A 22,033-nucleotide genomic window follows, 5' to 3' on the forward strand; every position below is an offset into this window, starting at 1 on the left:
ATGTAATAAAATAAAAATATATAAATGTATGTATGTGTTTTCCTATATAAATTCTTTATTATAATATGCAATATAATTATGCTGTGCTTTCCTGCACAATGAATGGAATGCATACTGTGAGAGAGAGCAGATTTGAAAAGAATCAAAATAGACTAAACAAAAAGAGGATTTTGGGGGAGGAATAAATTGAAAGGAATCAATCAATTAATATAATAATAAAAGGGCACAGAAAGAAAGCAAAAGGTATTGCTGAATTACACTTGCTAGGCTAGCAAGTAGGAAATGAATGGTAGCCTTTGTTGTCTAATGCTGCTGAGTTTCTGGAGGACAGCTCAGTAACAACAGAAAGCAGCCCAGTTCAAACAATGCTGTTTTTTATGCTGTTTTTCCATCCCTCCCCCAGAGTACTGGGATTGGAAGGGACCTCAGGGGAGGATCACATTCACTGGTCAGCTACACAGTTAATATTAGAGCAGTCCTTCCCCCCTGTTCCCCTCCCTCTCCTTACTTTCTGTTTCCCTGCAGGCAAGCCCAGCTTCAGCTTCAAAACTTGAAATGTTTCAAAACTTTTGAAATGTTTTGACTGCCCTTGTTTCGTTTCAAGGCTGGTTCAAAGCCCTTAATTTCATTTCAATTTTGCTTTTTTGAGCTCGAAACGAGTCAAAACTGCATTGAAACGAAACAACCGGCAAAATTTCCCACAGCCCTAATGAACAAAAGAGCTTCAAAAGGTCTTGCATTTGAAAGCTTCTCTAACTTTATCCTAGCAACATAGTTGGTGTAATTAAAAATATCACCCTAAGAAATCCCTGCCTCTTGCATAATTTCTGGACCATCATGGCTACAACATCACTCGTACACTACCCTAAACCATATTCATTTTTTTCTTGAATAAAGGACACAAAAAAACCCCAAAACAAAACACCAGCCAGAAAACCCAAACAGATCCAGATTTGTTCTCTGGTTATAGGAGTGTAATTCCATAGAAACCGATGATGTTAACACAAGCAGAAATATGGGTAAATTTTGACCTAATTTAATTTAATAGAGTAAATGTTAAAAAATCCTATTTGTAAGTTACTTTATGTATACTTTACATTTAATTGTATACGGAAAGTGGATACTTTCTTCTCTTTTTAAAATTATTTGCCATTTTATTCCCAGAGTAAACAACACATTAATCACTTTTATATGTATTCTAGACTTTGCTGTTTTAACACTATGCTCAATTCACTGGAGCAAAATAAAGTCCATTTGAAACTCAAATACTCCAGGCGTTTGATTTATGAAGTAGGAAATGATTGCATATTTTCACATTTTTCTGTGTACAGAATACTTCCTCAAATGCACTGTAAAAGTCTGTGCATTATTAGTTATGTTTCATATTCACTATACAATACCACTAATACATTATTAAAAGCTAACTGGCCTACACGTCTCTTCAGATTCACTGCTTGTTATTTCTTTCAGGTCAGTGTTTCAGATGCAAAACTGACAGACAGCTATGTGTAAACATACAGTGTGATATGACAAACCCATGTGACTGATTTTCAAAAGCCACATTATATTTGTATGACAGGCAGTAGCCAGAATGTTGCATTTTGCTTTTTATGTTTACTGTACAACATATTACTATAACAGGTTGGGTGAGAAGATTGAATTGCTTTTTGCAGCCACACAGCCTACTGCTTTAGGTTCCCAGTATTATACTTAGGTCATCCCAATCCCTGGATAAATTATTCAGGTTCTTGACATCAGAGATTTCCCTTAGCTGATTGGCTGGTATTTTGGAAATAAAATTGTTCCTTAGGAAAACAGTAAGAAAGAATGATGGCAGTGAGATCCGCAGGGCTGTTACTTGGAACATAGCTGGCTTTGTCTGGCGATATGAAAAAAGATCTGAAGATGTTATTAAAACCTGCATTCACGGGAGCCCACTTCAGCTAGCAAAAGGTGAAAGGATTTATGCAAGAAGCATCTATTTCCAGTAAAGGAAACCATCTAATCTTTCTTGAGAAATTACCTTTTGGCTAAAGTCTGAATAAGAGGCTCACTTTATAAGACAGCAAGAAAAACAGCAGCAGCAGCAGCAATAGCAATGGCTTGTTACAAAGATGTTGGTGGCAAAAATGCTACATCATTAAATTTGGTGCCTGGATTCTTTCAGTACTTGAGGGGTAAGTGCTGCAGTTGGAAGCACTGACATCTCTTGTGAGTGGGGCGAGCACTGCATGTGTAGGCAGGGTAGAGTTTATATGTCTTGTGATAAAGTATGAAAATTCAGATCAGCTTAACAAATGGAAAGAACCACTGTCTTTCCAATTAAAATGAAAGGGACTACATGTCAAATTCCCAGGGCATTTGTAAAAATCAATCACTTTAATATTATACTTTGTTTTTTGGACTATTCTAAATGGCTTCATTAAGTTTATCCATTTTAAGCCAAAAAAAAAAGTACCGAGAAGTAAACTATGCTAAAAATAGCTAGACACTATAGATGTGATGTATGATCCAGTAGATTTTGCCTTGGGATTAGTCATAGTAAAGAATATTTCTCTTATCTTCTAAACTGTTTGAAACTGATTACAAGTACGGTAGATGAACTACGAGGTGGCAGTTCAGAGCAATTTGTTGACAGACGGCCAGTCAATAACGTTAGCCAGAGTTTTGCCTGAGAGTAGCAAGGGAGAGGAGGGAGAAAATCAGGCCTGAATACATTATTTTGTCTTCTTAATTTATTTCTTTGATCTGAAAGTTGGTCTTGGCTGTGAATTTTACCTTAGTACAACCATGTTAAATTCAGTGGCATTACTTCAAATCAGTACTGCTCTGAATGAAGTGACAATCAGAGATGTTTTGCGCTCTCTCTCTATTGAAGTCCCAGTACCTATGCGCTTTAGTTTGCAAGTAATTCCACTGAAATTAATAGGGCTACTCAAATGCAGAAATGCTTATTGGGGAAGAATTGGCCTTTTTCCCCATCATGCATGAAACATAAGAATATTGCTGTTTTGCACAAATAACTCTTTTTATGTTTTCATCAAGGATTGCTTTTCAGTTTGCTATGATCAGTGGAAAATTTAATTGTTTTATGTTAAAGGTGTTGTAGAACTTCAAAATTCGTGTTTATTTCTGTATCTGCACATCTTAGAATAATATTGGTAATTTCATAACCAAGGCATTGGGGTCAGGGCAGAGACAGTTATTGCATTTTAAAAAAGAATAACTAAGTTTTGGAAGATTTTACCAGCTTAAGTATACTTCAAATGGAAATTACCAGTGGAAATGATAGACTCTAAAAATGAAATGAACTTTAAAACATCAATATGGGACAAGCCAACTAATCACATAAAGAATTAACAAAATTTAAGAATGAAAATGTAACTTGTAAGTTTAAAATTACTTCTTAAATCCAGTTCATAGTTCCACGTGCAGATGAGTTTACACATAGTTTAATTTAAAATGTTCATTACTATCAGTATTACTCCTGGCAAACACTTCTCATTGATATGCATTCGGTTTCTCAGTTTAATTTTTTTCTTTTTTTCTTTCCTTGTGTATGTGCCAACCATTTTAAATAATCCTGTATGCATTCTGCTTTAACGAATTTTGGACAAGTTAATTAAAGCTTATTAGCTAGAGATACCATCAGGCCCCTATAAAAAGGGGTTGGCAACCCTGGGCCTGTGGAACCACTGGGTCTGGCACAGGGAGCTTGTGGGGTTTTTGTGCTATGCTGGCAGTAGGGGACTTTTCCCACATCTGCACTGGGGCCACAGCTTGGGGGTGGGAAGAAGCAGTGACAGGCCTGAACACCATCCCTCCATCAGCTGAAACCAGGATTTCCAGTCCATGGCTCCAAAACATTACTGACTGCTGATTTAAAACTTTTTACATGATAAATTCTGTGTGTACATACTAGACGGTATCTGAGTGACTTCTTGAGTGTAGATTACAGAATAGTTTGGCTGTATTTTTCAGTGTTCATGTAGAGCAATTGTGGGATGACCTTTTTCAGTGGGGGTGTGTGGGGGAAGCAGTGTGCCATTTTATTAATACAGTATTGTTGCACAAATTGCTAGTTTCGTGCCCCCGGAGGCTTTGTCCAATTTACCTCAAGGAGAGAGTCACACACTCAGGCTGGGTCCAACTCGAGTTTATTGTTTGCAAACAATTTCGACAACGGAGCTAAGTGCTCAAAGCGAAGTCGACCCCTAGCCACGCCCAAAGTTACATTTTTATAGCTCTCATGAACAAGATTCCATTGCGGCAATCTGTAATTGGCTACAGTTTTCTGCAAAGTTTAGTACATGCGTAATCCTAAAATGGGCAAGTAACAAGGGTTGCAAAATGTATGTGCAAAGCAAGCAGTAACTAATCTTTGTGTAACATTTGTTTGGACTGTTCCTTACTATGCTACTGCTTATCTAATGCAGGAAGAGAGAAGAGAAAAAGAAACAACTTACAGTTCTCAACTGTGAGGCCCTTTGTGTAGTGAGATTACAGTTCTCAGCTGTGAGGCCCTTTGTGTAGTGATAATAAGGGATCATGAGACATTTTTGCCACAGTATTAATAGTTGGGACTTTTAACCCTGAAATCTCAAAGCACCGCCTTTCCTATAGATACATAAAAGTTCAGATCACTTGTTCAGCATGACAGGAGGAGAAACCCAATGGTTCTAGGTTTGCAGATAATCCATTGAGCAAAAGTGCAGACCTGGAAAAAAAAGTTCAGCTAACATGAGGTTTTTCTGTAGTGCAAACAAAGGCATCATTCAAGACTACCTTATGGTAATAAACACATCATCACCTCAATTAAAGGGATGTTTACTTTTAAAAAGCAATATTCTGGATTTGATCCCAAGGATGTACATTTTATTCATGCAAAAAAATCTACTCACTGTAATAGAAGGCGCAAGTTTTTGGGGACCAAATCATGGATCTTTGCAACTCCAGCTCTAGTGAAACATACATTACAACTTTTAGTTCAGAAGTTACTCTTGCCCACGTTACTGGCTGCAGCCCCCAGGGGACCAGTTGAGAATTAGCAGAGCTCATTGTAACTCCAGTATGTCCTTTGTGACAGAGGTATGAGAGGGAGTGGTATAAGGAGTGGCATAGGAATTGGCAAACCTAGCTATGTGCCATATAACTGCTAGTTGCTGCCCAGAGAGCTTTTCAGCTGGACAGATACAGGCAGTGTCCCAAATCAAGTGATTAATTTTATCTGAAAATAAAAATCATCAAGCTGTAAGTTACCAGATCTACAGATAGTTACCTAAATAACTAACCTGCCCTGATTTTTCAGCTTGGTGGAACATCTAGGACTCTCTTTGAATGCAAGTGAAGGTGTGTGGACTCTACCTTCGGAAATGGGGCCACATTTTAGGAGTCTAAACTTAGGCACTCGGATTGAAAACTGTAGGCAGAATACTTATACCCTCTCTCAAAACACAAAGATACATTAAACATTGTTCTTGAGCCACGGTTATGGCAGACCATAGGACTGCGTTAGATGCTTCTAGTTTATTCCATATTTTCCCCTCCTGGTTTTCAGATGCAGGTAGCAAACACCTACTGATACTCTAATGAAAAACTGTCTGCTTGATAAATGCACTGTCTGGGGAGTCTGCTTTTGTTTCATACCTTGTGGATTTCATTATAAGCTTCCCTGAGCCTTCTTTGGATAGGACAGCACATAAATCTAATAAATAATAGTAAAGTGTCAAGTTTTTACAAGGGCATTGTAAGCAAAATTAATTGCTTTACTGAAGAAAAATAGTGGTATTTCCAGAGCTGAATGTACCTCCCTGGTGGTAGATGGCAATGTCTAATCACTCTGGTTCTGCTTCTTTTCCAGATGAGCAAGAAGCAGTGCAAAAGAGGACTTTCACTAAATGGATCAACACTCATTTGGCCAAGGTAATAAATACCTTTTAAAACTTATTTTTAAGTCAAATCTTGCTCCCTGGCAGATATTTTGGACTTGAAGAGTGTAAGGCAGCATTTACAGTTCTGATTACCAGAGTGGATATGATCTGCATGCTAATATGGTGTAATCTGTTTCATTATGATAGTGGTTTGGCAGCTGTGGCACAGTGAGTGGGTTTAAAACTTCTCAAGTCTACTAGCCAAAATCGTCTGCCTGAGGAAAAATAGGGAGCAGAGTATCTGCTGCTGTAGTCAGTAGGAAGTGATGTGTCACTGCCTTGAACCAATAAAGCTTTGTTCCAGGCATCAGGTATTAGCATACTATTAAAAATATAATGGAATAAAATTTGAGCCAGCTGGTAAATAGTGTGCTTGTTGAGCCCCAGCTCAAGTCTGGGATCGTGCCCGGTATGCAAAAGCCAATAAAGATACCAGGGGTGAAAGTATAAAGATTTATTGCTAGCAATACAAGGTGCAAGCGGAATAATTTCACGTAACAAGCACACAGATTCTTAATTCTGAGCATCTTTTATACAGGAGTATTGGACCTTCATAAGCATTCTTGTTTGCTAATTGGTTATAAGGGAGTGATGCAAGGAGTTCTTTACTGAGCATGTCTCTATACCTGTGTTTTAGCTATGTATCTCATTTCCATACATGTATGTTTCATTAGCATACTTTCTCCCCACCTAGGGGTGTGAATCTTAATATTTAAATCAGCTCTTTGTCCTAGTCCACTAATTCTGTTTTTGTTTTCAAGCCTCCTTTATCTAAGACTGTCTTCTCCTTATCATTGCAGTTGGGCATTAGTTACAGAACAGAGACTTTTGCTTGGGCTATGTGTAGTGGTTTCTAGGTCAAACCTGACATGCTCACCTAATAGAGGCTTCCTGGATCAGCAAGGCTATACCCTTGCATAGCACTCCTCAAATGCTCTGTGAACCTGCTTGGGAACATTTTGTTACAGAACTGTTTTTACTTTGTATTATTATAAACCAAAATCTTTATGTACTTTTATTAGGAAATGAAGGGCAGTGATTTTCATGCAATATTATAAATGCTGCATTTCTTATGTGAGCATATTTACTTCATAACATTAACAGTGAAGTTTTATGTGGTCAGTATCCAAGTTTTTACTCTACACACCTCTGCCTGTGATTATATATTAGACTGGTAAATTACAGTATTTAAACAAAGGCAGTGATCTTTGGAATGCATATTTCTGAAGTAATGATGACTAGCTGCCATTAAAAATATAAGGAAATATTTTACCCTTTGTTGAATGCACCGATTAATACACTCTCAAATGTCCATATTTATGCACAGCAACACTATGAATACATTCATCAGTCTGCTATGGCCTATTGAAGCATAGTAATAGATCAAAAACCTTCTTGCATTAAAGAGCTAAAATAATAAATACCCTCATATGAAATCAACTGCCTTGCTTTGGCAGAATTCATCTGTGAGAGCATGCCTATCTTTAAGACTTCTCAGTTCTTTGTGCTCAAGCTTTGGAATGAGAATGAGTTTCATTTCCCCAACCCTCATAAATTGCAGGGAAATATCAGTTTAGGCCCTGCTTTAGGAAAACATGTTGGACAAAATCCAGATTTGGCCAAACTATTGAGACTTTAGGTATTAACATTTGGCCAGTGACAAACCTGTTATTCAGAGAACAGCTACATGTGCAAAGTAGCTATAATGCCATTAAAAGTTCCAATGAGCTATTAAGTTAGACCTCCAAAACATGTACTAACTTTATAGCTGGTTGCTATCGAGCTTTAACCTGCACATGTAGCAGGATCATCCATGTGGCTGGGAGCCCTGTCAGCTGAAAGCGCTTCCAGCTGCAGAGGTGCACCATTCCAAGACCCAGCAATTTAGATGCCATTGTCCCTTATTGCCACTTCAGGGGTAGCCTGATCCCGGAGCTGGAGGATCATGGCATCTGTGATCCCCCAGCCTCAGGGGCATGTGAAACCCCTGGAGTTAGGGGTTAAGTTATGGCTGCCACATTTTCCCAGCTCCAGGGGTTTCATGCACCCCCAAAGCTGGATCACAGCTGTAACAATCCTCCAGCTCTGAGACCAGGCTCCCCCTGCAGCAGCAAGAAGGCATGATGGGATCTAATGTGTGACTCCTGCCATGCACATGGCGCGATTGTGTGGATTGTGCATCAGATCCCATTGCACCTTTACCGGGGCCCTTAATAGCATAAAATGCATTCCTGGTACATACATATGTAGGGGAAAAGATGCAAACTCCTATATTTAGGTTGCCTAACACTTTTCATTACAAAGGTTCTTGTAATGCTTTCTTTTTCTCTCCCAGAAGGGCTTTGTCCCCTGAAACTCTATTCTGGTTTGGTTGAGAAATACATTTATAAAAATAAATGTATGTTTTTTGCATGACCTGTGCACATTTACACAGTTGACATTTATATCCATTTTATACATGAATGTAGTTGCCAAATGAAGAGGCAAGAGTATTCAGAAAGAGTTGCTTGTGGTAGATTTAGGATCACAGTGGGTGCATCTAGAACTGAGGGTGCAAGGGCAATTATACATTTTAAACTATAAACTGGTATTTCCTAATTTTCAAAGGTTTCACTTCACAACCTTTTAACAGTTTTAAAATGTATAGTATATTTAAAATGTGCATTATTAGCTAAATGCTTCAGTGAAAATAGTTCCTTGAAAGAAGTGATGTTACAGTCTTGTGAAAGAAAATAGCATGCTGAGTCTCCAAGAGGTCTTTCCTGCAGAGAGGAGTTTCGCTGTTGACTTCAGTGGGACCAGTATTTCACCTTCTCTGTGTTTTATTCTTTACTTTTTTAGGCTCTTATCATTTGTTATGAGTTGCCCTTTATTTTAGTAGCTGTTTTCTGAAACTTAGGGGCTAAACATTTAAAGGGCATTGTTTTAGATGCCAGATATGATGATTTTGGATTGTAAATATTGTAAGATGCATTATATTTATAGACTAAGAAATGTTTTATAATGATACAGATTTGTTCAATAGGTCAGCTTCATTCCCTATTACTCTTCCTCTTCTACGAAACCTGGGCTGTTTGTTGTGACATAGTATAATTTTTAGAAGTGTTTATTCAAAGCCTTATCAATATTTATCTTGTCTATTTATATCACTAACAGTGTAAATCACAGTACAGTCTAATTAGGTTTCAGCAAGAGTACAAATTATTTTGAGATCTCTAGACAGGGAACTTTTCTCATAATGGACCTATAACAACTACTTCTCCTTAAAATAAATATTGAAAACCCTTGTTAAGTCAGAATTATTTTAATATGTCATTTGTTGTGAAAAGATACAAAGCCGAAGAGCAAAATAGTTTAATTTCCTTTCATAGGGAAATCGCATATTACTGCAGATATACAAGTATATATAATAATTTGATTATAAACATTTTTTTATAAAAAAAGGTCACAGATCAACTCTAGAACAGAAATATTTACAGTAGAGAGTTGTATTAAAATTAGAATTCTCCTTTTGTGAAGTATGGGTCAATGGCTATACAACAGTGAGCTTTTCTGCGAAATGTTTACATTTTTTACATTCAGCGAATAACGCACCCTATAATCTATTTTTGGGTCTAAAGTAAAAATGCTTGATTTCCTATCCTAATGTAAAATATCCTGTTTATGTCAGGAGGGGAGGAACCCCTCTTGTGTTAGGATAAAAGAATAGCTCAGTCTTTATATAAGTTTATTTTGTCATCTCTGGGCTCTTGTACATGTGACAACCATCACCATGTACACGTGACAAAAATTTCCTTTATTAAGCCACATAATACCTATGTGGCTTAATAGCATCACACATTACATTTGCATGAGGTTTGGAGGTTTCAAATGAGTTTGCAACATCTCCATGTAGCTTAGTTTTTAATGTTGTTACTTCTAACATTGCAGCCCTTAATCTGACAGCTCACTCCTCGGCTGTGGTAGAGGTGGGCAGGCTCTGCCAAAAAAAAAGATTGGGCTCCTTGCCGCTTCTCCCTTCAACAGGCACCTGCCAGCCACATGTGCTTGCTGATGGCAGAAGTAGCAAGGGCCCCAATCCTTTATTTTTTTTCCACGGAGTCTGCCTGGCTTTCCCACAGGCAGGGAGCAAGCTGTTGGCAGGCTAAGGAACCCCTGACCTGCAGGGGACCCTGGTCCTTGCCTCTGTGCTAGCAGCACCCACTGGGGCTGCCAGGGTAGGCTGCTAACGGGTTGGGTACTGTCCCAACTTGGAGACAGCACCCAACCAGATCCAACTCTTCCCTGAGCCCACTGGGGCTTCCAGCACTCCGTGCATTGTCCGTACCACCTTCATGCTTCCTGGAACCACCCAGGAATGGGCTGGCTTGCCCCTGGGGCAGTGCAGGGAGGTGGCAGGAAGGTACTGGCAGTTGGAGAAGGCAGCAGGGATGGTGCACGGGGCAATGGAAGCCCACCAAGCCTGAGCTTCCCTAAGCCCGCCTGGGCTTCCAGTGCCCCGTGCACCATCCGTGTCGCTTTTTCTGGCCACCAGCACACCCAGCCACCCTCCTGCCACTTTCCCACACTGTCCCAGGGGCAAGCCAGCCCATTCCCAGGTGGTCCCAGGTGGCGGGAAGGCAGTGGGGACACTGCATGCAGCGTTGGAAGTCCTCGTGGGCTTGGGGAAGAGTTGGATCTGGCCGTGTGCTGCCTCTGAGCTGGGGCAGCACCCAGCCCACTAGGAGCCCACCTGGGCAGCCCCAGGGAGGGTGTTGCCACCTTGGAGGGACGAACTGGGGCTCCCTGCAGTTCAGGCACAGCTCGGCTTGCCGGCAGCTCCCCCTCCAGCCACAGGTAGGCTCTGCTGGAGGAAAAATAAAGGGTCAGGCCCTTCACTATAACAGTGAGGAAAGCCCTTAAATTGAGATGGTAACAGTGGGTTTCAATTAAAAACCTACCATTTCAATTTAGGGGGTATAGAATAAAACCCTGAGAACTAAACCCCTGTCATGTGTACAAGTGCCCTCTGCTAAGACCTACAACAAACTGCCTTTTGTAGTACAGGCTTTAAAACTGGGCTGATAATGTCACCTAATTCCTCATTAGCCGCAACAGCTGAGTGGTTAAAATACTTATCAAGAAAAGCAAAGATCTACCTAAATCACTGTTTTGTGGAAGCTGCAAAATTCAGCATTGCCCATGATAAAAAACTTAACAAAAAGTGGGGCTCTATGTAAAAGGGTTTGGCCACAATCTATCTGCAAAATTGGAGCCCTGGGCCATGGTAAGGCCATGAAATTTGGCTTTGGGTTCTGCGATTTGAGTACATACCTAGTAATGTAGCTCCCTATCACCTGTGTCTGGTGATTTCCACTTTCAATTAAAAGCTGCTGAACAAACATGAAAGAGTTAAGAACTCTGGGTGCCTGTACATGAGCGTGAAGGCTGCTCCATCATGCTGTAATTACAGCGCATCTGAGTGGACTGAAGTAATCGAGTCTGCTGGAGTGTGATATTACCACATTCTAGCAGCCTCCCGCCTCTCATGTATCAGTATCCCTGTGCTTCAAAATGGCGGTGGGACACTTGAATTAAAGCTCGTTGAATGAGCTTTAGTTCAAGTGCCTTTGCTGCCATCTTTATGTGGGGACGCTGATACACAAGATGCTGCAGTGCTTTAATTAGAGTGGCTCTTGGAACTCTGCCCATAACGCGCATTCTTACTGCTAGTTTTGTTGTTGCTTTGGGATTTATAGTAATGCCTAGAGGACCCAGTTAGGGACCAGAGTCCATTATGTTGGATACTGTTTAAACAAACAAGAGACAGTATCTATCTTAAAGGGTTGATTGACTTTACTGGGTGTCCTGTGTGCATATATCTACAGCAGAACTTAGATCTTAATGTTCATTTTTAGGGTTTTCCATGCCCTAAGTTTTAAGGGCTATTATATCTCGTTTTCAACGAGATAATTTATTTTTATCTAATTTTTTGTATTTGCTGCTTTCTTCCTAAGTTAATAAAGGAAAATGTTTAAAAATGAGTTTACTGTTAGGCTGGGAAAAATTGGTCTGTCAGTGGAAATGAGGTCTCTTATGTGAATCTGGGCAAAGTAGGAGGACTCCCAAAAATACTTTATTTTGTTCTTCAACCTTCTGCCCATCTTTTCTTAAGACACCCACTCAAGCAGCAATGTATAAGTGCATGGCATATGACATGTTCATCTCCTGTCTATGAGACATCACAGGAAACATGCCCAGTAACAAATTCTGTTCAGGCAACATAAAAATATATATTTTGTAATGAATACTGATCAAATCATGAGTCTCTTAAATGCTTTTTCTCCCACTTTTTGAAAACAAACTGAATGCAAATGGTGTAAGGACCCTAGTATTTAGCCTATTGTGGTTTTGCTCTATGAAGACTGGGAGAAGAGTATAGTCTCTGCATTGAGAAAGATATATTAAGAAAGATGTGTGTGTGTCAGTTCACAGATGTGAGCTTTGAAGGCTCGTGGGTACAATTAGTTCTAACAAGTTCAGAATTAAGCTAAATACATATGCATAACTTTTGCATGAGAGTCTTGAGAAATTATGAAAAACCTGCAGTCTTTAATCAGGGATCTCTCTCATCTTCCAGTGGAAAAGGATATGGAAGGAGAAAAAAAATGTGTTTAAATACCTTTGACACTGAAGCTGGGATATCTGCAGGAGTGTTGTGAACTTTGTGAAAGGAGCTAGAGAGGGTGCCTAAGCTGCATGGAGTCCCAAGATCATGTGGAAATCCATGGCACCCCAAGGAGAGCTCAGCTTCTTGGACTCATGACTAATTCCACCTCTGAAAAGCTGCTGAGTTTCTAATGTGCAGCATAGGTTCAGAGATGGGTCCATAGGCTTGGAGGCAGGCAAAGACGCTATTTTTGGTTCATTGTCTCTGCTTTGAAGTTAGCCTGCTTTGTCTCCTCATTATTTGTCTTTTAACTTCTATTTCTCTCTGAGCTTTTCAGGAAAGCTAGGGAATTATGTCCTTCATTTTTACTAAGGCAGAACACCCAATCCTTGAGAGTTTTGTTTGAAGAGAGATCACAGCCTTTAGTATATAACACATTATAAATGCAGCGGGGCACTAGTCCTTAGCGGGGTCACAGAAACTAAAATACACTAATAATGTCCCAGATCTCAGCCAGGCTACTAGTATATAGAGCAGCTGCCATACTGCAGCCCCTTGCAGCTGGTTGTGGGGCTGAGGCTTCCTCTGCCCCCAAAGACTCCAGTGGCTACACTAAATTAAGCTGCCTAGTGGGCCTCAAAGCGTTCCAGCTCCATCAACAGTCTTCATAAGTGAAAGGTTGCATGTGCTGAGCCATAGAGCACTGGCAACCTACTAGCCCACCAGACCCAGCCTGCAGAACCGTTGATTCTGGCCTGTGGATATGGGATTTTAACAGCATTCAGTGGTAGGGGCATCTCCTGTGCTGTGGTGGAGTGATGCAGCAATGATGGTAGCGTTCCTGGTTGCTATAGTGAGGAAAAGCAATGGTAGTTGGTGGGTCCTAGCATCCAGCAGCCTCTGACCCCAAATGGGTCATTTCTGACTCAGTCAGTCTGGTAGAGCTGCTGATTTCTGATCTTAAGAATTTCATGTTGCCACCTTTGTTCCATTATTCCAGTTATGTGTAAGGGAGTCCTAAGGTAGGCAATTAAATAGGATTTTCTGAGTAAGAGGGTTGAGAGAGTTCCTGTGACTTCAGATAGGATGGAGAAGGATTTTGAGCATCTGTAGGAGTTTCTCTTTTGGGACTTGTGAATGTAGTGCACTAGGGAAGTGTTAAGAGCTAGAGGAGAGATTTTCTGAGCCTCCTTTGAAGATACTGGAAAAGGGGAGGGAGAATGTCCCCTTTAAAATGAGGGGGTGGTTTCTGAGCTGTGAGAAGTTGGATAGGAAGAAGATATTGGAGCTCAGGAATAGGTTGCGTAGGAAGAATTTTCTGAGCAGGAGATGGTTGACTTAATGGCCCCAGTCATAGAGAGGTTTACTGTGGTCAAGTTTCCTCCTCCTGCAGTATTCAAGAGCCAGTTTGGGCAGTATTACAGATGGTTTATGAGAATGTGCCTATATAAAGAGAAGCTCTGGGTGAAGTGACAAAATATAAAGGTACAGGAAGAAATGCATCCAGAATGTAAGGACTAGGTTGTAATGATGACAAAAGAAAGCCTGCAGTCTGGTGTATTGGATACAAGCATATGTCAGGATCTGCATTTTGTCACTGAAGTAACAAGTGTCAGCCGAATCTGTGAATTGTGCTGGCAACATAGCTGAGCTCATACAACCTGAAATAGCCACTAGCTCACATTACCAAGTGGGTTGTGGAACTCAACTAGTGTTTATACCGATCCACTAAGGTTTTCTATCCTTTGAAGGAAGCTGCAGGTCCAGCTCCCTAGTGCTCAAGTATCACACAAAAGCAAGGAGTGTATCTCAATATATGAATCTCCATATAATCATATGAATATGATTATTCCACAACTCAAAGTTGATATATATTTCTACTCAAGCTATGCAAAGAAATGGTTCAGTAAAGCAGGCTCTTATTGTCCTTGAGGATTGGCCCAGATAGAGGAAACCCTTAATTGTACAACTGTCTATGATACCAGCCAGCAACTTTTGAAGTCACAAGCCAGAACAACCCAGCTCTGTTCTGTAGCATTAGTGGTGGGGGCCTTTGCCTCTGCTGAGAGCTACACTTGTATTGCTGCTGCTTCCCCCAGTCCTGTTCTCCTGCTTTCCAGTCCTGTTCTCCTTTCTTCACCAGCTTCCAGTTGGTGGGGAGCTGCATCAGGAGTGGGCACCCAGAAGCTACAGCCTCGCTGCTGTCGCTCCTACACTGTAGCTGAGGAGGGTGAAGGGTAGGGAGGGAGAGGTGGCAGTAGCATGGAGCCAGCTTCCATCTGCCTGACCTCAATACAGATCCCCACAGCTGGAAACTACACCCATGGCATGGCTGTGGAAGAGAAGCAGCAGCAGAAAAGGCACAGCTGGTATTTTCTCAGTTTCTGTGCACCTCCCTGCTGCTTAGCCTTGGTGTGGGTGTGGATGTGGGCATAACCAAAACCCTGGGGCTCTGCAAGCCATATCCAGCCCATAGGCCATATATTGCCAACTTCTGGTCTATAAAATATCACTAGTGTGCTATGTATCAAGGTTCCGGGGTTAGAAAAACAGTAAGGACTCATTTTTTCTTACTACAGTACTGCTAATGGTATGGGCCATAAACAAGTTACCACAATATAGGAGATAAACTTATAGGATATCAGCCATTTCATTTCTGTGCCCATCCTGTTACCCAGTGGTAAATGAAAGGTGGCTTACTGAGGGAGACGTCCTCTCCTATATGCTATGGGGTAACAACATACACACAGGTAGTTACCACAGAGTAGATGGTACTCAAGATTATATCCTAGCTTCCTTTGTAGTATCTTGTTTGTGTGTCCATACCTTATATGTTATAAAGTTCTGTTTCAGTAAAATATCAGGCTTGAACTCTAGCATATCTTAGTATAAGCCTGACTACTGATTACTTGAACTATGTATGCTTTAGCAGTTAGAGGGGACCAAAATAACCACAAAGGGTCATACAGGCCATTATTTGACCTTCTGAACGCAACGTAGCCAAGTGGATGAGAGTCGTGTACATTCTGCTTACACTGACCTTGTGCAATCTCCCAGTGTTCTTGTATTTACCACACTTATTCACCTCAGAGATGTCTACAGTGCAATGGAGTAGTTGATGTGTGCAACATTCATTTACATTCAATTAACATTCATTTAAAATGTTACATCACAGGTATCAAACTCTCCCTGTGCCCTTGGCTGAATCTGGCCTGTAAGGGCCCCTCCTGGCCCAAACACATTCCAGGGCATGGGGAATCTGTGGTGGCAAAGTCATAGCAGGCGAGCTCTAAAGCAATATCCTATCCTAGGGATGCATCAAACTGACTCCAGATGACTTGGCATCAACTTTTCACAGAGTTCTTGGTGAATAATGCTATGAAGTGGATGGAACTGACAAAAATAGTCATTAAAAGAATTAGTGTTAAATCCTTCTGGTTTTAGGCCTGTAGCTTGATGCACCAGCCTGTAAATTGTCCTTCCCACCATACACCTCAAATGAGCAGCTCGTCACCTCCCTGCATTCATACCATAACTGAATCCTTTTTATTGTTAACTCAGCAAAGCATTTTTTCCATAGGCTATTGGTGTCAGCCCCAAAAGTCTCTATCAGTGCACCCCTAATTTTGAGTATGCTGTCTGCTCCTGCTTTGGATGAATATATCTAAGTTCTGAATGTGAAATGGGTATCAGTAGCAAACCCCTCCAAAAAACTGTGAGCTATTGTAGCAGTTCAAAATAGTGATTTATAATAGGCCTATGTCTCAGAAGCTCCAGCACAGCTACAGATAGTAAGGCACCAATTGCAGGCTTGCCTGAGGGACTGGGGCAGCTGTGGGGAATAATTAACTGGCAAAGAAGAAGTTAAAGGCTCCCAGTGGAAGGGAGCTGGAGAGGACAGAGAGAGGGAGGGAGCTACCAGGCTAGCACCAATTGAGTCAGGGTATGTTCTCAGGGTCTGGGAAAAAGACCATGGTGTGAGTTATTGTTTATGTATCTGTTTACTTTGTGATTGAGCTGTTCCCTGTAAAATGAGCATACCCAAAAAATAAAGACTGCAAAGCTAACCCCTAACCCATTACATGGGTACTCAAGTATTTTCCATTTTAGTATCTATCCTGAAGTTTTAGATAAGGGCTCATTTAAATGATCAAGGAAGAGGGAACGGTGATGTTCATTGTCAATGTAAACAATAAAGACTTGCATCTTTTAGTGCTAGTGTTATCATTGGCAGAAGGTGATAGAAAACAGTCATTTCAGAGTTTTAGAAGTATGAATAAACCAGACCCGGGCTTCAACTTGTCTCAGACGGCCGGAGCCGACTTGAGGTGATATATAAATTGCTCGGTTGTTTGGGCGGGCTGGTGAATGGAGAAGCAGACAAAGCGTATTGGTTGCAAAAAGCTTTACTTACGCCGCTAGTAGTCACGACGCAGGTGGTCCGGTCGCTTAAACAACTACATGAGTTGCTCCAGCTGGCAAGGCTCAGGCCAGCGAATCCGTACACGAGTCAGGCCAGCAGGGAAAAGGGTATGTCGAAGGATTGCGCTCGGCGACGGGGGGAAGAATCGATAGGTGATCAGGCTATCGATCAGCTCAGCCACAAGTCAGGAATCTTCAAAGGCACTCTGCAGTGTGCTCCAAGTTCTCCGACTTGGGCAGAAGTCGCACAGAATTTTATACGGCTAGCAAGCCAATCACTAGCCACCACGTAGGAATAGTTTAGAACTGGCCAATAGTGGGACACAAATTTGCATGCGAATGGTGGGAACTCTCTTGCACCGGGGTTTTCTGTTGCAGCAGAAAACTTTTGCTGTGCACAGAGACTCTCATGTGGCAGGAAAATTCCATCATGCCAAGGCACTAAAATCATTGGGTTGTGACAAAACTGAGCTGATAATGATACTGCCTCCAACCTTGGAAATACCTACAACGTTTAGCTAACCAAGCATTAGGTAGAGTGGATTACTTTCTAAAACCAATATCCACACAAAGAAACTACTGTATTTCATTTAGTTTTATACAAAGTGTGCAGCATATTATAGACACCACAAAACAAAAACAGTTGAAGACTAATATAGCAAAATAAAAGTAAACCTGAACATTTTCCTGGATATGTTTATAAAATTTTACTTAGCATTGTTGTGTTATATCTATATGAACATCTTTTTATTCTGGTTTTAATACAAAATACCCTATATTGATTTGGAAAAGAAAAGGAATAGATATACACTTAAAAATAGTGTAGATCTTGATTGTAGTTTGATAATAGTGCAGTACTTGCTGCATTTTGAAGAGCCTAATATTGCCTTGTGTTGCCAACAACATTGTTGTTGTTATTATTTACTTCGTCCTTTGTTGGCTGAAATGTGTCATTTTTATCCATAGATCTAAAAAATGTTCAAGTATTAATATACTTAACCTTGTGAAATGGGATAACTAAAGCTTGGGGAAGTTGAGCAATTTGTGCATAGTTGTAGTGATCATTGGGTTGATGAAGGCAGTTGGGCATGAATGAGAATTAAACATGTTCTATTGTGGAGCAGCAGGCAAGCTTTTGTTTAAGTTAACAATTACTCCATAACTATCTTCCAAGCCCAACTCTTAAATGAGGGAGTGTCTAGATTATAACTGTTAGCGCTATAAGAGTTGCATGTTAAGCCAGTCACAAAGTGAAGAACAAAACTCAGGAGGATTCCTGTAATACTGGACCAGTAGCAATAGTTAAACTGTTGGAAGAAAACTATGGGTGTTTGTACACGTGATGGTCATCATGTGATGAAAATGAAATCTGTGGCTTAATGGCATCAGACATTACAAGTGTACTAGTTTTGGGGGTTTTGCATCATGGCAAACTAAACTACATCTGGATGTATTTTAATGTGCAGTGTTGCAAAGTGCAATGATACAGCTGTCAGCTTGTCTTCCAGCCACAGGAGAGGTAGGCAGGCTCCACAGAAAAAAAGGGATTGGGCCCCCACTGCTTCTGCCTTCAGGAGGTGCCTGGCTGCCACAGGCACCTGCCGAAAGGAAAAGCGGTGAGGGGCCCAATTGTTTTATTTTTGTTTGGGGTTTTTTTGGAGCTTGCCCACCTCTCCCACAGCTGGGTGGTGAGCTGCCAGTAGGCCAAGCAGCCCCTGAGGTTTAAGGGGCCCTGGTCCTTCCCTCCAAGGCAGGAGTGCCCCTTGGGGCTGTTTGGGCAGGCTCCTAGTGGGCAGCTGCTGGGTCAGCTTGGAGGTAGCACGTGGCTGGATCCAATTCTTCCATGAGCTTGCTGGGGCTTCCAGCACCATGTGCACCGTCACCTCTACCTTCCTGCCCACTGGGACCACCCATGAATGGGCTGGGTGTGCTGGAGGCCAGAAAAGGGAGTGGGGATGGTGCATGGGGCAGTAGGCGGGCAGGGGGAAGTGCAGGCTTACCAGGCTTCTAGCACCCTGTGCACCACTCCCACCACCTTTTTTGGCTGCCAGCACACCTAGCTGCCCTCCTGCCTCCTCCCTTTGCTGCCCCAGGGGCAAACCAGCCTGTTCCCAGGTGGTCCCTGGCAGCAGGAAAGTGGTGGGGACTGTGCACAGGGTGCTGGAAGCCCCATCAGGTTCACAGAAGACTTGGATCCATCCAGATGCTGCCTCTGAGCTGGGCCAGTACCCACCCACTATCAGCCCACCCAGGCAGTCCTGGGGGGTGTTGCTGCTGAAGAGGGAAGGACTGGTGACCCAGGGGCTGCTTACTCCATGAGCAGCTCACCCCCTAGCTGTGGAAAAAGCAGGCAGGCTCCACAAAAAAGTATTGGAAAACAGGGTACAAGCTGCCAGTGAGCTGACCAGCCCCTGAGCTGCGGAGGGCCCTGGTTCTTTTCTCTGTGGCAGCAGTACCTCCTGGGGTTGCCCGGGTGGGCTGCTAGTGAGCTGGATGCTTTCCCAGCTCAGATGCAGCATCTAGCCTGATCCAACTGTTCCCCAAACCCACCCAGGGAGTGGCACCTGGCAGGTTTCCAGCAGGCATGCTTGGGGGACAGTTGGATTGGGCCAGGTGCTATCTCCAAGCTAGGGCAGCACTCACGTGCTAGCAGCCTGCCTGGGTGGTCCCAGGAGGTGCTGCCACCACAAAGGGAAGGATTGGGATTCCCTCACAGCTCGGGGGCTGCTTAGCCCACTGGCAGCTCTCCCCCCAGCTGCAGGCAGGCTCCAGTTCCAAGAGAAAAAAAAAGGAAAGAAGGATAGGGTCTCTCACCATAACGTGCTGGAAAATTGAAATGGTGGGTTTTAAGTAAAATTTAGGGGGCATAAAATAAAACCTTGGGGATTAAACCCCCATCGTGTGTACAAGACCCCTACTATGTTAAAGTTGAGGGCAAACTGGCTGCCCTTCCACACAGAAATAGGCACTGAAAGCAATCAGTGCAATTGGTAGGTAAGCAAGGACTTTAGAATCTATCTGCTGAATTGGTGTCTATGAGGAAGGGCCAGATATTCAAAATAATCTGTGAAATTTTACACATGCCTACTTACTTGCACAAATTCTACAGGAGTGCAAAAACAACCAAGTGAACACTTATCTATTTGTGTAGAGGGCTACCTCTGACACATTATTTAATTATGTAACAGGTTGGGGTCCTTAGGGATGGCCATGTTGCCCCTAGGGCTCCTTAACCATGCCAAACTCGCCCAACAGGCACCCTTTATCTCTCCTGCCACATCTTGGTTGTACTGTTAATATAGGGAGGCTGTCCTTGATCTTTTATGTTTGGACACAGTTTTGATGGATCCTACTGGACCATGCGGTTCGTAGACCCCTTGGTATCCCGCTTCACAGTGGATGTCTCCTGAGACACTCTCAGCCTTCTGGGCTAGATGCGTGGCTCCATACCACCCCTTTACCATGCCCCAAGCCTCACAGATGGTACTGACATTGTCTCACCTAGGCCTTGCTATAATTTGGCCCCCTTGTCCTCCCTGGGCTCTCCGCAGCTGTCTCTCTGCCTCACTGGCGCCGGGCTCTAGTCTCCCCCTTGTCACTATGCCCTCTGGTGCCAGGACCTGGTCACCCCCTTGTCACTGTGCCCTCTGGCATTGGGGCCTGGTCACCCCCTTGTCACTGCGTCCACACTGGCGCTGGGGTCCCCACACTATAGTGGGCCCCCAATGAGGCCTCCTCCTTCCCCAATAGCCTCACCCAAACCACCAATGTTATCAAACAGCAAACAAACAACAGTAAACATACATGAGCCCCTGGGCTGTAACGTAACACAAAAGTTCAGGGTATGCTCTGCCCCTTTAAAAGTGTAAAACTTCCTCTCTGATGCTAAGTGCCTAGTAGGCAAGGGTACCTTGTAAACTCCTGGAGCCCCATTTGCTCTAAGGGCAATGCATCTGATGGCTGCCACATCTCTGAGCTATTCCTCCTGGAGGCTCCTTCCCCTTCGGCTGCTGGCAGGGAACTGACCTACCTGGTCCCAGCCCTGGGGTTTATATGGGCCCAGGGCCTTGCCTCTTCTGCCCAGCTGACCAGGTGTAGGTGCAGCTAATTTCCTCATTAGTCAGTTGTCATGGTAACCTGTACCTGGGCTCTTCTCTGACTCTTTGGGCACTCTCCCCAGGCAATCACTGCTCTTAGAGGAGCAGGCACCTTAGTGCCCTGTGACACATTAAAGTGTTTGTGACGGGGCACTCTCCTGAGGCCAGGTCTCATGTCAGCCTCCCCACCTGTTGCTATGGGGCAATCCGCCCTGTCTCGCTTGCCATGCCTTTGCTGTTCCTACAAACAGATGGTAAATATGTGAGACTGCCCATTACATGCCCTGATGCTAGGGGGTGGCTCCGAACCTCCCCTACACCGCAGCCCATGCCTTGCAGATGGCATCCAGGTTAATATTACTCCTGGTCTGAGACCAGGGCAAACTGAGTCCAAATTTGGGCTCCACACGCACACACATTCACACCACTTCCCCTCTCACAGGAGGGCTCTTCCACTCTACTCCTATCTCATCGGGGCCTCTGGCATATTGCCTGTTACCAGGCCACACTCAACTGCCCTGCTTCTCCTTGAGCGGCTCCTCTTGGGCCATCAGGCTTTGCTACTGCCATACTGGCCCTGCCATGCAGGACCTTGGGTTCCCTTGAGTTCCCCTACTCTATGTGGTCCAGCCTTATGCCAAACCCTGGGCTAATTCTGCCCCGAGCCTCTCACCAGGCACAGCTTCTCATGGGGCTGGCCTTTGCACTGTCCTTCAAGCTTACTCCCATTCAGCCCTACACAGCACACCCTTTGGGCTGTCCTTCAGGCCTACTCATACTTCAGCCCTACACTGTGCAGGTCCTCCCAAGGCTCTCTATACTACCCCCTCTAGGGTCTCCTGGATCTCCCATCCCTGCTGGGCTTAGGTGGCACTCTGCTTGCTGTGCCTGGCCCCACTGCTCGCTCTCCCTGGGGTCTTACACCCCCCTCATGG

General features: G+C 43.0%; 1 protein-coding gene across 1 annotated transcript in view; it reads left to right on the forward strand.

Moving 5' to 3' along the window:
* Window positions 1–22,033, forward strand: part of SYNE1 (spectrin repeat containing nuclear envelope protein 1) — a 522,133-nt gene that overhangs the window by 97,805 nt on the left and 402,295 nt on the right. The window contains 1 exon segment of the mRNA XM_025205597.1: window positions 5,861–5,922. Within this exon segment, the coding sequence (XP_025061382.1) occupies window positions 5,861–5,922 (62 nt within the window).

This window comes from Alligator sinensis, unplaced genomic scaffold, assembly GCF_000455745.1.
Source record: "Alligator sinensis unplaced genomic scaffold, ASM45574v1 scaffold1177_1, whole genome shotgun sequence".
Classification (NCBI taxonomy): Eukaryota; Metazoa; Chordata; order Crocodylia; family Alligatoridae; genus Alligator; species Alligator sinensis.